Source organism: Marmota monax, unplaced genomic scaffold (assembly GCF_021218885.2).
Source record: "Marmota monax isolate L192 unplaced genomic scaffold, Marmota_monax_Labrador192_F-V1.1 WCK01_AAM20220418_F8-fsc00117, whole genome shotgun sequence".
Lineage (NCBI taxonomy): Eukaryota > Metazoa > Chordata > Mammalia > Rodentia > Sciuridae > Marmota > Marmota monax.
In genome coordinates, this window is record NW_026693023.1 from 709,249 (window position 1) to 726,968 (window position 17,720).

Consider the following 17,720-nt stretch of genomic DNA (forward strand, 5'->3'; position numbering starts at 1 on the left):
AAAAAAAAAAAGGGCTGGGGATGTGGCTCAGTGAGTAAGCACCATGTGTTCAATACCTGGTATCAGAGAGAGAGAACATCACCATTGATCCTAGAGAAATCAAAAGGATTTTAAGAGAGCACTTTGAAAAACTCCAGACAATGTAGATAATAAAATGGATAGACTCCTAAAAAGATACAAAGTATCAAAATTAATTCGAGAAGTAATAGAACATCTGAATAGACTAAAATATAAGACGAAGCCATCCTACAGAGCTAAACACAAAGGAAAGCTCAGGCCCAAATGGTCACACTAGAGAATTCACCCAGATCTTTAAAGAAATAATAATAAACCTTCACAAACTCTTCCAAAAATTAATAGAAGAGGAACACTGCACAAATCATTATTGAAGACCAGAATTACCCTGATGGGCAGCACAAGAAAATAAAAGTACTGACCATATCCCTCATGAATAGAAATGCCAAAATCCTAGACAAAATACCAGCAAATTGAACACTGCAACAATAAAAACGATTATATAACGTGACCAAGTTGGATTTATTCCAGGAATGCAAGGCTGATTTGACAAATGAAAACCAATTGATATATTAATAGAATAAAAGAACACAATCATCTCATTTGATATAGAAAAAGCATGTGACAACATCCAAAACCCATTTACAAACAGACACTCTCAACAAACTAGAAATAGCAGGGAACTTCTTCAACCAAATAAAGGCTACCTACAAAAACCTGCAATAATACCATATATAATAGCAAAGAGATTAGAAAGATGGCGAAGACAATCAACTGTCACTACCTGTAGTCAACACCATATCAGACAGGCAAGGAAAAGAAATAAAAGACATCATATTGGAAGAGAAAAAACAAAACTGGTTTTATTCCTAGATGGCATAATATTGATGTAGAATATTCTAAGGAATTCACATAAAAACCTACTAGAAACAAAAAATAAGTTCAACAATGTTACAGCATACAAAATCAATGTATAAAATGTACTGCATTTCTACATACTGGTAATGAACAATCAAAAATATCAAATTAAGAAAATAATTCCAGGGCTGGGGTTGTAGCTCAGTGGTAGAGTGCTCACCGCGCACATGGAAGGCCCTGGATTCAATCCTCAGCACCATATAAAAATAAAACAGAGGTATTATGTCCATCTACAATTAAAAAAAAAATTTAAAAAAAAAAGAAAATAATTCCACTTATAATACATCAAAAAGAATAAAATATTCACAAAAAAAGAGTAAAATACTTGGGAATAAATTTAACAAAATAAGTGTGAAATTGACTTATACATTAAAAACTCAAAACATTATTGAAATAAATTTAAAATGTAAATAAATAGAAAGATATGGAAGTTAACTAACTGGAAGACCTAATGTTTTTAAGGTAGAAATTATCCTTCAAACTGATTTATATATTGAATCTAATAGAGATTATTAGCAACCTAGCAAGACCCAAAGTCCCAGCTGGTTTTTTACAGATGTTGATTAACAAACTGATCTTAAAATTATGCAAAAGATCCAAAAAAAAAACAAAACAAAATAACCTTAAAAAAAAAAAAAAAGAATAAAGCTAAAGGACTAATACGTTCTCTGTTTTATTTTTCGCTAGTACTAGGGATTGAATCCATGGCCTTGTGCTTAGTAGGCAAGTATTCTACCACAGAGCTACATAATAGTCCATGGATTTACACTTTTTTTTTTTTTTTTTGGTAGTGTTGGGAATTGTACCCAGGGCCTTATGCATGCAAGGCAAGCACTCTACCAACTGAGATATATCCCCAGTCTAGATTTACACTGAACTCAAGGGCACTTGACCACTGAGCCACATCCCCAGCCCTATTTTTGTATTTTTATTTTTATTTCACTAGTTGCTTAGCATCTTGCTTTTGCTGAGGCTGGCTTAGAACTTGCGATTCTCCTATCTCATCCTCCCAAGCTGCTGGGACTATAGGCGTGCACCACAGTGCTGGCCGGATTTATATTTCTTAATCTTAAAACTTAAACCACAACACTACCAAGAAAGTGTGGTCCTGGCATAAAAATAGACAAATAAGTCAATGAAATCAAACTGAGACTCCAGACATAAAATGCCTCGTCAATAGTCAACTGATACACAACATGAGGGCCAATGCAATTCAAATGAGGTTAAAAATAGTCTGTTCAGGGCCAGGGATTGTGGCTCAGTGGTAGAGTATTTGCTGAGTATGAGTGAGGCACTGGGTCCAATCCAGCACCACATAAAAATTTAAAAAAAAAAAAAAATGTTCAAGAAATGGCACTGGGACAGTGAAATATAATTTTAGCTCTTATACATAGGTCTATAAGTTTGAGTTAATTTTTGTGTATGGTTTAATATAAGAGCCTAAACTCACTTTGAATTCACCAAATCTACTTTGAAATTTAGGTGCTTATGTTAAACCATACACAAAAGTAACTCAAACATACTACAGACCTAAGTCAAAAAGCTAAAACTATAAAACTCTTAGAAGGAAATATAGAATCAGGGAGAGCTTTCTTAGAAATGACACCAAAAACATAAATGAGAAAAAAATTGCTAAGTTGGGTTTCATCAAAATTAAAAACTTTTAGGCAGGCCTAGTGGCACATACCTATAATTCCAGCTACTTGGGAGACTGAGGCAAGATGATCATACCTTTAAGACCTGCCTGGGCAACCTAGCAAGATCCTATCTAGAAAGAAAATTTGAAAAGGGTTGGGGATGGGATGGAGTTGTGGCTAGGCATAGTTGCCTAGCATGTGTGAGGCACTAGGTTCGATTCTTAGTGCCATATATGAATAAATAAAATAAAAAGTCCACCAACAACATTTAAAAAAATTAAGGCTAGGGATGAGCTCTTCAGAAGAGCATTCATGGGTTCAATTCCTGGTAACACAAAACAAAATTTCTGCTAATTAACTGGGCACAGTGGTGCACACCCGTAATCCCAGCAACTGGGGAGGCTAAGGCAGAGTATCACAAGTTCAAAGCCAGCTTCAGCAAAAGGCGAGGCGCAAAACAACTCAGTGAGACTCTGTCTCTTAATAAAAAACAAAATAGGGGGCTGGGGTTGTGGCTCAGTGGTAAAGTATTCACCTAGCATGCATGAAGCACTGGGTTTGATCCTCAGCACCACATAAATGTAAAGTAAAGATATTGTGTCCACCTAAAACTAAAAAATAAATATTAAAAAAAAAATACAACATAAGGCTGGGGATGTGGCTTAGTGGTCAAGTGCCCCTGAGTTGAATCCCTGGTAATGAAAAAAAAAGAATGGTTCCAAACCAACAGAAAGACAAATAGCCCACTTTTTTAAATGGGCAAAAAAAAAATACAAATAGATAGTTCACCAAGGAAATTACACATCTGGTCATGTTCATACTACTAGTCATTAGGGAAATACATATTAAAATGATAATGATACCTCTTCACACCCACTAGGAAAAGCTATGATCAAAAAGAAAAGGAATCACAAATGTTGATACAGATGAGAAAAAACTAGAATCCTCCTACTTTTGGTAAGATTATATAATGGTACAACCTTTTCCATCATTTTATAAAAAGTTAAATATAGTCAGGCACCTTGACACAGGCCTGTAATCCCAGCTACTCAGCAAGCTAAGGCAAGGAGGATCACAAGTTCAAGGTCAGTCTGAAAATTTTACAGAGACCCTGTCTTAAAATAAAAATAAAGTGGATGTAGCTCAATGGTCAGCCCCAGATTCAATCCCAGTGGGGAGGGGATCAAACATAAATTTACCACATGATCCAGAAATTCCACTCCTATTTCTCTATTCAAGAGAAATAAAAATATGTCTATATAAAGACTTATACATAATGTTCGTAGCAGTGCTATTCAAGAGAGTCAAAAACTTCTTCAGCCATAAAGTGGAATAAAATACTGATATAATCCTACAACACAGATGAAACACAAAAATATACTCAATAAAAGAAGCCACAAATAAAAGCCCACATTACACAATTCCATTTATAGAAGTGTCCAGAAAAGGCATATAGAGACAGACAGAAAGTAGGTTATTGGTTATCTGGGACTAGGGCAGGAATAGTGTTACAAATGGGCACACTGGACCTTTTGGCAATGATAGAAATGTTCTAAAATTGGAAAGGAATATATTTGAATTGTACACTTAAAATGAATGAACTATATGGAATGCAAACTAAACTTTAATGAAGTTGTCCTTTTAAAGTAATAATCTAAATATTAAACACACAACACAATTAACATATTAAGGGCTTAAATTCTCTTATCATCCCATCCCTTATATTTCACCAAATGTCTAAAAATCAATATTAATGTTGAACTTGCCATTACTAAATGGTTTTCTAAAAAATAAAAATCAAACAATCCTACATGATTTTTTACTAACCAGAATTTTGTTTAGAGCCTGATGATCCTCCATGTTCTACCTTTGCTTTCTTTTTCTTCGATGATGATGATGATGACTCAGAAGACACTGAACGCTTTTCTACTACAGGAGTGGAAAGAGCTCGTTTTTTGAACAGCTCCCTTTCTCTCAATAGGCTTGGATCCATAATGCTAAAAAGATAAAAATAAATTATCTGTAGTACAGATTCAAATCACTCAAATCTGTATGCCAAATCCAAAAATGTCAACAAGATATTTCCCAAATAAAATGATCTGCTATATTAGTACTTAGTCACTTATTTATTCACCCAAAAAAGTGCTTAATATGTACTGGGCAAGTAGTAAGTGGTAGAGAAAGAAAAACCAGAATTATTCTCTAAAGCTCTCTAGAACTGTGCTGTCCAATATGGTATTCTTCTGTTTGTTTGTTTGTTTTGGGTACTGAAGATTGAACCCAGGAGTGCTTAACCACTGACTAACATCCCCAACCCTTTTTTATATTTTATTTAGAGACAGGGTCTCGCTGAGTTGCTAAGTGCCTCGCTAAGTTGCTGAGGCTGGCTTTGAACTCCCAATTCTCCTGCCTCAGCCTCCCAAGCTGCTATAAGTGCACCACGGAGTCTGGCCAATATGGTGCCCTTTAAGCATATGAAGTGTGGCTAGAATTCAGATGTACTGAAAATGGAGAATACACACCAGATTTCAAACATTTAATACCAAAAAAATGCTGTTATTACTAATGAAGATATTTTACATTAATTGCATGTTGTATTTATAATATTTTGGACATGCTGGGTTAAATATTAAAATTAATTTCAGGGGGCTGGGGTTAGAGCTCAATGGTAGAGCGCTTGCCTGGCACATGTGAGGCTCTGGGTTTGATCCTCAGCACCACATAAAAATAAATAAAGGTATTACATTGATCTACAACTAAAAAACTATTTTTTAAAAAAATTAATTGCATCAATTTTTACATTTTAAAAAATATAACTACTAGAAAAGTTTAAATTACAAGTGTGAGTCACACTTGTAAGCTTATATTTCTATTAGACAACATTGCTCTAAAAACAACATCAGGACCACTGGACATAAAGTAGGAGATAAATTTAGGTTTGTTGCAAAAAAAAAAAAAATCAGAACTGCTTATAAATGAAATGGAATACTTTTAAAACTGTTAATTCTTGATCATTAACTAAAAATAGTATTTGCTAGAAATGTGTAGAGAAATTTTCTGATTAGGAGAGGTGGAACTAAATGATTTCTTCTTCCCCTGCCCCAATGCTAAAACTCTGCTATACAACAAGCAGAGCTACAAGTCGACCAACAAGACTCTAAAAAATAATCCTGTGCAGGGTCTAGGAAGAGCTCAATCTAACTAAATGTTTAGACTAAGTGTTTAAGTGTTTAGACTGATGTTAAGTTGGAGGGGAAAAAAAAAAACTCTCATACAAGTAAGTGCTTCTTGATTTGGGGTTACCATGGTAATGGTAATAAGACCATGGTAAACTGAAAACATAAGCTAAAAGTGCATTTTGTACACCTAACCTACAGAATACCCAGCTTAGCAACACAGTCCACCATAGAGTATCAGTTGTTTGCCCCCGTAATTCATGGCTGGCTGGGAGATGCAAGTTAAATGCTACTGCCCAGCATCATGACAGAACATAGTACTACATGTTGCTGACCCAGGAAAAGATTAAAATTCAAAGTGTGGGGCTGGGGATGTGGCTCAAGCGGTAGCGCACTCGCCTGGCATGCGTGCGGCCCGGGTTCGATCCTCAGCACCACATACAAACAAAGATGTTGTGTCCGCCGAAAACTAAAAATAAATATTAAAAAAAAAAAAAAAAATTCAAAGTGTGTTTTCTCCTGAATGTGTATCACTTTTATACTATCATAAAGTCAAAAAATCATAGGTGGTTCTCCCTGTACTTTGCAAGTCTTTAAGCACAGGATACCTCAAAAAATACTTGTTAAATGAACACTGAATAGAAAAGATATCCTTCACTTGTGCTATCCTCATAATTATTGGTTCCACAAGCCTTTAACAAAGGCTTTACTAAGAAAACTGCCGTTTGTGTGGCACTGTGCTTTAAACTTTGAAAAGTTCTGGAAAATAAATCCTTGTCTTTAGGCAGCTTAGATGAGAACGTGAAAGCACTGAACACCTTGTTCAAAGGACAATGAATAAATAAAATGTAAGTCAGGGTGCTAAAAATTAAAATATAAATACTGATAAAGAATAATCAGGGGCTAGAGATGTGACTCAAGCGGTAACGCACTCGCCTGGCATGCATGGAGCGCTGGGTTCGATCCTCAGCAACACATAAAATAAAATTAAAAAAAAAAAAAAAGATGTTGTGTCCATTGAAAACTGAAAAATAAATTTTAAAAAAATAATAATAATCACCGGGAGGGTTGGGGCTGTGGCTCAGTGGTAGAGCGTGCGTATACACACATGGAGGCCCTGGATTTGATCCTCAGCACCACATAAAAATAAATACAATAAAGGTATTGTGTTCAACTACAACAATAAATATTAAAAAAAAATAATAATAATCACTGTGAATTTCAGTTACGTGAGAAGTGAAGAGTCACTGAACCATGAATGAGAGTTCTGCCTTCTTTCAGCTTCAATTCCTAACAGCCATATGGCTAAACAATCCACAAGACCTCTAATTTAATTTCATCATAAGTAAAACAAGGACACTAATATATATATATATATATATATATATATATATATATATATTACACATTTATATATATATGTAAAAATAAAGTGAGAAAATATGTGTGAATTTTTTTCAATAATAAAGCCATAGAAATCTTATTCCCATTTTGAATCTCTAAGAAATAAAAAAATGATTGGTACCAGGGTAAGGAAGATGGGAAAGCCTTGAAACTTGGAAAAGTGTGAGGTCAAGAACTAAAGAAAAGAAATTTGCAAGTGAGAAGATGGAAGAAAAAAGCAGATTGTAAACACACAGGAAACATTTGTTTATTTCACCTTATGAAGATAGATCATTAATACAGGATTTTACCAACAACTTTTAAGACAGATTAAGTAAAGCTATACGGTTCATAAAAACCTAAATGTTTACAATATTAGTCCCTCACAACTGTATGAGAGAATAGTTATTAGTGTTACTACTATTTCAATGTGTGAAATCTGAAAGGAAAAGGCACAGTTAAGGTCACACAGCTGGAAGGACAAGGGTATTCTTTCTGACTTTTAAAGTCAAGTACTCCTTAACACCAGATCTAGAATGAATCCTAGTAAAGGTCTCTAAAACAAAGCAACCTATGGGGTACCATGTTCAAGGGCACCTACAACAATGTGTCTTTCACTGTAGCATGCTCCACCTAATTCTTCTTTTTTCAAAATTTGTATTGAGTTTTAAATCTCAGTACTGGCACATGTCGCAAACAGGACACATCTCCATGTCCATTTAAAAAAAAAAACAAGCAAACAAATAAAAAACCACCACAACTCAAAGAAGCTGGCGGGGCTCCACCGCCCACGTTCTTCCCTCCAACAGACCTCTCAGCCTTTTTACTTTTCCTGTTTTTCTCCTCTCTCGGCCTCAGCCTCAGAGGTGCCACTGGCGCCTAAGCAACTACTATGAATAGCTGGGAGCTAAGAGGGTGCTTACCTCCTAAGTGACAGCAATGTGGAAGTGGATGAAAAAGGGACCGCAACGTTCTGCTTTGGAAAAGTCTTCAGAATTTGTAGAAAACTACTATAATTAAAGTTGGGAATCATTACAAACCATTTAAAAAAAAAAAAAAGGCAGCTGAAAAAAACAATCCGTGTGCCAGTCCCTAAATCACAGCCCTTAGTGGGGCACCATGTTACACACACGTTTCGCTCGGCTACTTCTAATGGAAACTTGGGGGTATAGGAGGAGGCACAATCAGCTCACCGACTGTGAATTTTCCCTTTATCCAACCCAAAAGTTTGCTAAATGAACCTCCGGCCTAAAAGACAATGCTCGCAGGGAACTGTTGGCATATTTGAAATGTTTCGCGTAGAGAACTGCAGCCCAGGCTCCCGAAGGTTTGAGGACACCCTCATCAGCTTGGGTAGAGGAGGCGCGCCTCAAGACCGAAGAACAGCGATCCCCGGCTCGGCACCCCTCACTTGGCGGCCACAGCCCCTACCTGAGCGAGGAAGATAGCCCCACGCGACCCGCCGCTGCAGCCTCCCTGCGCCTCCGCCTCCGCCAGCCGCCCACGACGGCACGGCCGCCCCTTCCTGCTCCTCTTCAGCGCCCCCGCCTGCCCGCACGCACGCCCGGCGCTGACCCACCAGGTCGGGGTCTCGCCTCTGGCGGCGGCGGCGGCGGCGGCGGCGGCGGCGGCGGCGGCGACTCGGCCCTGGGCTCCACCCGCCACTTCCTGATCGGGCGGCTAGGCGCTCAGTCCCGGCAGCCACCGCGGTGCCTTCGCCGCCTATCATGCGCATGCGTCGTCGCGTGCCCCACCTGGGGGCCCCAAGGAAGGAGAACAGGCCCACTCGGGCGTCCTTGTTTCCTTGACAACCAGGCGGCGTTTGGAGGCGGGGCCTAGGATTGGACCTACGTAAGAGGCGGGCAGCCTGTGCTACAAAGGATGGAAGACACTTTTCTACACGGAAACTTAAAGCTTAGGAGCTCTTCCACCAGCGGGCTCTGGAAACCAACCCAACTGAAGATACGACCTTTCAACATTAGTTTTGTAACTTTACCTTAAATGCCCCTCTCCAGCACCTGAATATTCAGAGAACATTTTTCTATCTCTCTTACAAGTGAAGAAACAGTACAGCAAGCAAAGCAAACCGTGACATGGAGACCAGCTTATGAACTCTCAGCCAGAACTCTCTTTCCACACCTATAAAGGGTCTTACAAAAGGATGTTGGTCTCAGAAGCAACATAAAGGGTTGGAAGTAAAACAACGAAAAACAGCATTGGTCTTGCCCACATACTACAGCTGTGCTTTCCTCAGTCTTTGAACCCAAAACGGCAGTGCAGCCAGCGCTCAACTATTCTTACTACTAATAATTCCTTAAATTTCTTAACCTGTGTCTTGCTTTTTTTTTTTTTCATTCGAAAAAGGGAATAATAATTGTTCTATCACAATAGGTTAGTTGCATTGGACTGTGGTTAAGATTAAATGAGTTAAGGGAAAAAAAAAAAAGATTTAATGAGTTAGGGGCTGGGGATGTACCTCAGTAGTAGAGCACTTACCTAGCATGTTTGAGGCCCTGGGTTTGATCTCCAGCACCGCAAAAATAATCAATTAAATGAGATAATACTTGAAATTTAATCCAAAACTTGGAAACAAATCCACAAAATTATTATGTGATCTTTTAAAAAAATATATTTTTTAGTTATAGTTGGACACAATGCCTTTATTTTACTTATTTATTGTTATGTGGTGCTGAGGATCAAACCTAGGGCCTTGCACGTGCTAGGTGATCGTTCTACCTCTGGGCCACAACCCCAGCCCTATTGTGTGATCATTTAATTTGTTTCATTGCAGAGAAATTTTTAATAAACCCAGGTAATGGTCATCTGACACCCTCAGGAATCGTAACTTCGTTTGAATAATCATTGATTAGAGCCCCCAAAGTTGTACAACTTGGCAAAGTCAGGGATTAACTGGTAGAAAAGTGATGAAATGTAATGGGAAAAAGGGCCTGGGATTTAGTACAAAAAAATGACAGCTGGGTGCAGTGGTGCCCACCTGTAATCTCAGTGGCTCAGGAGGCTGAAACAGGAGGATCGAGAGTTCCAAGCCAGCCTCAGCAAAAGTGAAGTGCTTAAGCAACTCAGTGACACCCTGTTTCTAAATAAAATACAAAATAGGGCTGGGGATGTGGCTCAGTGATCAAGTTCAATCCCTGGTACCCCTGCCCCCCCCCCAAAAAAAAAGGATTGTATTGTCCTGAGAAACAGTATCATTTTAGCAGTTTTATTTCAGCTTTCCTTTCTTCAGCGATTATTTGAATCTCAATTTCTCATATCCTTGTGGAATTAGTTCTGTATTTTGCTAGCTCTCTTATTAACGTGAAATTTAAGAACAAATGGACAAAAGGTAGACCACATATGAAAAGACTCTTATTCACATAAACCAAACTGTGACTTCTACAGAAATCAGCTAAAAATGGTCAGAATTTCTTCAAGAATGTTGCCAAATGTCCTATTCTAGTCAGCCACGATCAACTAGAGAAAGTCAAATATATTTGCTAGACCAACCACATAGGATTCTCACTTCTAATTAGCCTACCTCCAGCTTTCCTACAACCTTTAATCAGAACATACCAGAAGTGTCCTTTTTTCACCAATGTAAAGTTTCCCTTCTCCCTGATTTTTTTTTTTTTTTTTTTTTTTTGGAGGTGGGAGATATTGGAGATTGAACCCAGAGGGTTTTTGTTTTTTCACTTTTTACCACTGAGCCACATCCCTAGCCATTTTTCTTTTTTATTTTAAGACAGGGCCTCACTAAATTGCTGAGGCTGGCCTTGAACTTGTGATCCTCTTGCCTCAGCCTCCAGAGCTGCTGGGATTACAGGCCTGCACCACCACACCCAGCGCTCTCCCTGATTGCTTTTGAGTCTGCCAAACTCAATAGATGAGCTGCCTCACTTGCAAGCTCTTAATAGTCTTTGCTCTCATTTGGGTGACCTTCATGTATTTCCACTTGAGCTAAATAAAACGTTGACACATATTTGTTATCTGTTCACTGGAGAAGTATGAATTTATTAGAGAACCATGCTTTTACAGAACTAAATCCACCACATAGAAAGCATTTAGCTCATTGGTCAGAATTCTATTGATAATCCAACTCCCAAAATCTCAATTGTCTCTCCTTTATCCAGACATAAGCTATTATCATTGAAACCCTCCCCATACACATTCCAACCCTGTTAAAATATATAAATTATATATGTTGTCAACCAGTGATATCCCCCCGCCCCTGCTTGAACTGCTTGTCTGTTGCTAGAACCTAACATTGAAGTAGTTACTTCATTCATTCAAAACACTTTGGGTGCTATCCTGTACCATGATGCTACTCCTCAAGTAAAGACAAAAAGGGGCTTACTATAACACCTATAATTAGACTCTTCTTGTGTCCAAGGTATTTACTCATGGACATCACACTACAAACTTAAAACAAATGGGGGGGGGGTTCCCTTTGTATGCTGGTAATGTTGACTATAATGATGTACTCAATTATTTCCAAATAACAGTCCCAACTGCCTTGATTTCAGAAAGTCCAATATTTGGAATAAAACACAGAGTTTTTAATCCTGCCTTCTCATCTTTATTACATACTCTAGAAACCATTCATATTGCTTCTGATGTGGCTTCTTGCCAAGGCTTAAAAAGGGCATAGGAAAATATTCCACTCAAAAGTGAGGGACATGATTATTAATAGATTCTGTCATATACACAGAGTCTCCACCACAAATGCTTAAATAAACCTTTATAATAATTAAAACCACCTCCACATTGGCACAGGATTTCCAGGTCAAAAGGTGTGACTAGTGTCAGATTATATGAAGAACTAACAAAACAACGAATGTTATGACACTTTATTTCTCACCTCTTGAATGCTTATAATATTCTGCTTACTCTTTGATAGAAAGTGTGATGGTTTCTTAAGGGAAATATAACTTGTATATTTTATAAAAAATTCTTTTTTGATCTATCTAAATTCTCTAGCCCCCAAAATTAATTTATTAATCAAAAGATTCATTCTAATTTACTACATTGCAATTTTTTACTATTTACTTAATTGTGGTAAAGTATAAAAACATACACTTCCCCATTTCAGCCATTTAAAGTATACAATGGAGTAGCAATAATTAAATGAACAATATTGTACAATGATCATCACAATCTATTTCCAATTTTTTTACCACTTTAATCAGAAACTCTATTACCAATTAAGCAATTGCTCTCCATTCCCTATACCCCAGCCCCCAGTAACCTCTAATAGGCAAATTTGTTCTTTAAGAATTTGCCTATTCTGATTATTTTATACAAGTGGAATAAATAATACAATATAAGTCCCTTTGTGTCTAGCTTATTTCACTTAGCATAATGTTTCCAAGGTTCATCCATGTCATAGCATGTATCAGAATTTCATTCTTTTTTATGTAATGCTTTAATTTTACATTTCAATTTATTACCTTATATTCCATCATTCAGAAGGGAAATTTGGGGACAACACAAATTCACTTCATTCTGCCATCAAGTAATAGCTATACTTCAACTCTCCACACCTGTTAACTATCTCAAGTAGCAAGATACCTAAGTTCTCAAAATAGCCAACAAAGTGAATTAGTACAATGTAACTTGCCCCAATTCCCAGCATACCAGAGAGAAAGCCAGTATCCAAGCCAAGAACTAAAGTTATTTTACTCTTCACCTATCCTGATTTCTTTCTGATTAAAGGCATTAACAGTCTCCTCTCCTTTGAGTCCTTTTTCTCTGCCCTCTAATTCCACCTGAAGATATCTTCCCAGGATCCTAGTCTTTCTCAGGTATTCATCCTCTATCAAACTTTATCCAAAAATGTCAGTTTTTGCTATTGCCTCCACTTAGTAACTTTTAATTTTCAGGGTTTAAAAACTGGCCTGATGACCAAAGACAACTAATGTAAACCTGTGCTCTACCACTTTCTAGTAATATGAACTTGAGCCAGTATTTAATCTTTCTAAACCTAAGTTTCCTCATCTGTAATGAAAATGACTAAATTGAGTAATATGTAGTATGCAGTCAGTACGTTATCATTGTTGTTATTAGGACCCAACTCCCCAGTTAAGTTCTTTTTCAAACATCATCAGTGATTTCCCAATTGCCAAATGGGCTTCTGTGGTAGGTTATATAATTGTTCATAATTATCCACTTCCTTTGAGGGAGGATTAATACTTCCCACCCTGATGAACACAAGGAGTGGCATGTGACCTGCTTTAGCTAATTAAATAAAGAACAGAGTAACATGTGTTCACTTCCAAGGAGAAGCTTTAGGAGGTTTATTATAATTCACTATCTTGCTTGTCCCTCAGCCAATAAGACCCTGCAATATTCCAGTTTGGGGCACTTCATCAGTCTGATCCTAGAGTAAAGATGACCTGTGTCACATCTGCTGCCCAATTATCCTAGGGCAGTGGGATAGGTTGCCAAGACACCAAGTAAAATGACAGAAACAAGATAAGATACGGGGTTTATTGAAAAATACTTACAGGGGAGGTCCAATGGCAACATGCTGGAGAGGTGCTTCACCAGAAAGTCTAGTGGCAGTGAGCTGGACAGGTGTCCCACTGCACACCAGAGACCTCACAGAAAGTGGCACCTCCTATTCTCCCCACACTTTGTCCAGGAGCAGCCACCTGGAAGAGCACTTCCATCTCCAGGATGTTCTGATGGGCACCAGTTACCACAGGGAAGGGTTCTTACAAATTAGGTCACAGAAGCAGCATTAGCTTTGTCCCATCAGCTTTGTGCCATTGTATGACCAGCATTCCAAGGAGCAGCTGTCCCGGCATGCATTCAAGAAAGTAAATTTTTACAGATAATACTAACTTGCCCAGCATACCAGAGAGAGTCAGTATCCTTCTAGTTTTTTCAATAAACCCCGTATCTTATCTGGGCATCCCTTGATTTGGCCAAGTTCCTGGGAACTAAACAGACATTCCAGGGACAGTGTCTTTCTATCCTTCTGGATGACCAACCCCAGTCTTCTCACTGACTCCAAGTGGTTAACTAAGACTTCAGCATATGCCAGAAATTGCTTTATTTTCGTTCTCATGCAATGCAACTTTATTTTACAGCAAATGTTTGATTCCAAAACTTTTTCTTGATTTGGGGATATATACTATGCATATCCACTCTGAGTATATTCCTTGAAATTTCCTTTGTCTACTATAGTATTGTAAGCAAATGTAAATCCCTCTGAGTGGACCCAAGAGCACAGCAGCTGCCAGCCAAGCTTGGAGACGCTAAGGAAGCAGAGGCTGGCCAAGCTGCAGGCGAAGCACAGGGATCCTGGCGATGCAGCACAGGAAGCAAAGCACAAGGGAAACAGAAATGAGAAACAGTATCTTGGCCCAAGTTCTCGATCAGTCAGCCTGGGGCCAGGTTAAGTACTTCAGCACTTGTAAAGCCCCCAAAAAACTAAAACAGTAGAAAATTACCTTGTACAGATGGCAAGATATAGACAACTCAACGGGAAGATATTAGAACAAGGCTTAACAGAAATCCTTGAAAAAGTGATTCAACAAACAAAAAAGAAAACAACAGTTAAATTCAACATAAGAAAAGTAATGGACTCTAATGAAGATGACAATGACTAAACTAAAAATATTTAGAGACTGGACCTTGATGGAACAATTCTAGTACAGAAGTTAAGATCTGTTTAAACAGTTACTTTCTTTATTGTCTCTATGCCCTTAAAAAATAAACATTATTCAACATTTAAAAATAAGCAAATGTGGGATTGTGGCTCATGGGTAGAGTGCTCGCCTAGCACACATGGGGCTCTGGGCTCAATCCTCAGCACCACATAAAAATTAAATAAAGATATTGTGTCCACCTACAGCTAAAAAATAAATATTAAAAAAAATTAAGCAAATGTAATTATCTCTATTTACTTTGTTTTCACTTTTGGTTCTGATTTTGTTGTTTGGCATCTGAAAATCAAAAATATATCATAACAAATACATGAAAATATATTCAATCTCAATCTTACAAGGAGTCTTAGAAATGTAAATCAAAACTCTACATGGATTGCGGTAGAAGGATCACAAGTTTGAGATTAGCCTGGGCAACTTAGTAAAATCCCATTTCAAAATTAAAAATGAAAAGAACTGGACTGGGCTATAGTCCACTGGTAAAGTGCCTCTGGATTCAGTCCCTAGTGCCACAATCAGTCAATCAATCAACCAATAAATTAACATGTGTATCATATAGTAAATAAGTCAAACAGTACAGAAGATATGAAAAGTAAAATTCAGACCAAGTATGGTAGTACATGACTATAATCCCCATAACTCAGGAGGCTGAGGAAGGAGCATAGCAAATTTGAGGTCAGCCTCAACAATTTAGAGAGGCATTCAGCAACTTACTGAGACCCTGTCTCAAAATTAAAAAATAAACATGATTGGGAGCTCAGTGGTAGAGCACCCCTGGTACAAAAAAAAAAAAAAAGTAAAATTCTTTTCCACCTCCCCAAATCTCTCAAAAATTGTAATGTTCAGAGAATAAGCACTTTTAACACAAATGCTCCTTGCACATCATGTAGACATTTTTTATTTGTGTAACAAGTATGTAAATGGGTATGTATATGTGTATGTGTCTGTATGTTTTCCTGGACACACACACACACACCCTGAGATTCATTGCTAGTTTCTGAGAATTCTGATTTCTCAAAGAAGTGAGCCTCTTCAAGTTGGACAGATAAGGGCAATTCCAACAACAACTCTAACTGTAAAATAGAAGTTGCTTATTACACCCTTCAAAACTGGCATCTGTATAGATCCACTATCCTAAAGTGTAAATGGAAACAATATGCTTTTGAGAAGGAGTATGAATTCCTCCATAAAATTAGGAGGCATTAGCAGCCTTGAGAAGGAAAATACTATTAATATCGCCATTAAGAAAGGCATGTGCTTTAGCTGTTGGAAAAACTTTTCACAACAGACTGTGAAATTCACAATTCAATTAATGACAGAGCATTCGGAGGCCTTGGGAAACGCAGATGGAAGCTCTAGTTCTGCAAGAACCTGGGTTAGCCGGTGCCCCTGGCCTTTCTCAAGCCTGAAAGCCAAGGTTGAGAATTCTTAAGAGGTAGAAGGCATAGCTAGAGATTTAGGCTGGAAAATCAGTTTTTTGGCTGAACCATCACACAAGATTTGTCCTACTTGACACCCAGAGCTGATCATTTTTTAAAACACTCATTGTCTTGTATGTTAAATTATTTTAATAATAATCATGTAATAATTAATAATAATTTTATTCTCTTGAGCTATTCCTTAGTTTCAAGACAATAGTTTAAAAATTATTTCCACTTTAAAGACATTATTCAAATTCAGTTAAATAGTTCATATATTAGCAAAAATAAGTATTTTCCAGACAAAAATATTGCATCTCTTAATTCATACTATTTCTGTTTTGTTTTGTGGTTCAGAGGATCAAATCCAGGACCTTGGGCATGGTAGGCAAGCACTTTACCAATGAGCTACATAATGTAAAATTAAACATAAGTTTGAAGTGGTTATAGAGGGAGAAATTGAAGTAACTCAAGTACCTTTTCTTTGCTTTTTCAATCATATGCAATCATTATTTATATCACACCTATACTGTTTAAAAGAAGAAACATAGGCTGAGGTTGTGGCTCAGTGGTACAGCGCTTGCCTAGCACGTGTGAGGCACTGGGTTTGATCCTCAACACCACATTTAAAAAAATAAATAAATAAAATAAAGTGAAGAAGAAGAAGGAGGAGGAGGAAGAGGAGGAAGAGAAGAAACATATATTGTCATAGGGACTGGAAACAAGCCTGTCTGAATGAGCTTAAACTATTCCAAATCATTAGTCTGGAAAAGCCTGTGTGCACCTGGGTCTGAGCTGACTATAAACTGGGATTCTCCAAATTAGCCTTCATGCAGAATACAGGGTTTATTTAAGAATAAACAATAAAAATGTACTAAGTGTGGTTTTAAGAATCAAGCTACAGAGGCCTGGCCCAAATCCACCCACATCTACCTGTGCAGGACCCAGGCTCACAGTAGGCCTGGGTCCATTCCACCATCAGCAGATACCTGCCTGAGCTCAGGCCTGGCCCAGATCTGCCCACACCAACATACACAGTACCCAGGCCCATTGTAGGTCCAAATTTGCCACCCACACACACACCTGGGAACCCAAACCTAATCCATTTCCCACTGCAGACATCACCATTATCTTTCCCCATGCAGTAGCTCCCACCTTTTTGACAACAGAAAGGACTTAGAAGCAGCTACATCTCAGAGCAGGCATCCCAAAGACAGTGTAAGTCCCACCCTTTCAGCTCCATCTCTATAAGACATTGCATCCATCTTGGGACACCTCCACTATTATCTCGAGTTACCTCAGCTATTGCTGCCACCACCTTTAATTGCAGTAGCATACATTGAGGGACACTAGCAGGGACTGGAAGCCCAACATCAAGATGAGATACAGACAATCTGCACGGGTACTAAAAGAATATAGGGTAGAAACTGTAATAACTCAAATCCACGCTGCAAGAAAGGAAGACACATAGACAACATGAAAAAACAAGGGAAGAAACTGCCC

The 17,720-nt window shown here is 37.9% G+C and overlaps 1 protein-coding gene across 2 annotated transcripts in view; it reads right to left on the bottom strand.

Annotated features, from left to right (window-relative positions):
- The window catches only part of Gtf2e2 (general transcription factor IIE subunit 2), a 72,474-nt gene extending 63,720 nt beyond the window's left edge, over window positions 1–8,754 (bottom strand). The window contains exons 1-2 of one of the 2 annotated variants that reach the window (XM_046453281.2): window positions 8,561–8,754; window positions 4,398–4,567 (exon numbers count right to left, since the gene is read on the bottom strand). In XM_046453281.2, the coding sequence (XP_046309237.1) occupies window positions 4,398–4,563 (166 nt within the window). In that variant the 5' untranslated portion in view covers window positions 4,564–4,567; window positions 8,561–8,754. Of the gene's footprint in view, window positions 1–4,397; window positions 4,568–8,052; window positions 8,140–8,560 lie in introns of those variants that run through there. The other variant, XM_046453283.1, reaches the window with a different exon arrangement.
- Window positions 8,755–17,720: the final 8,966 nt, after the last annotated feature.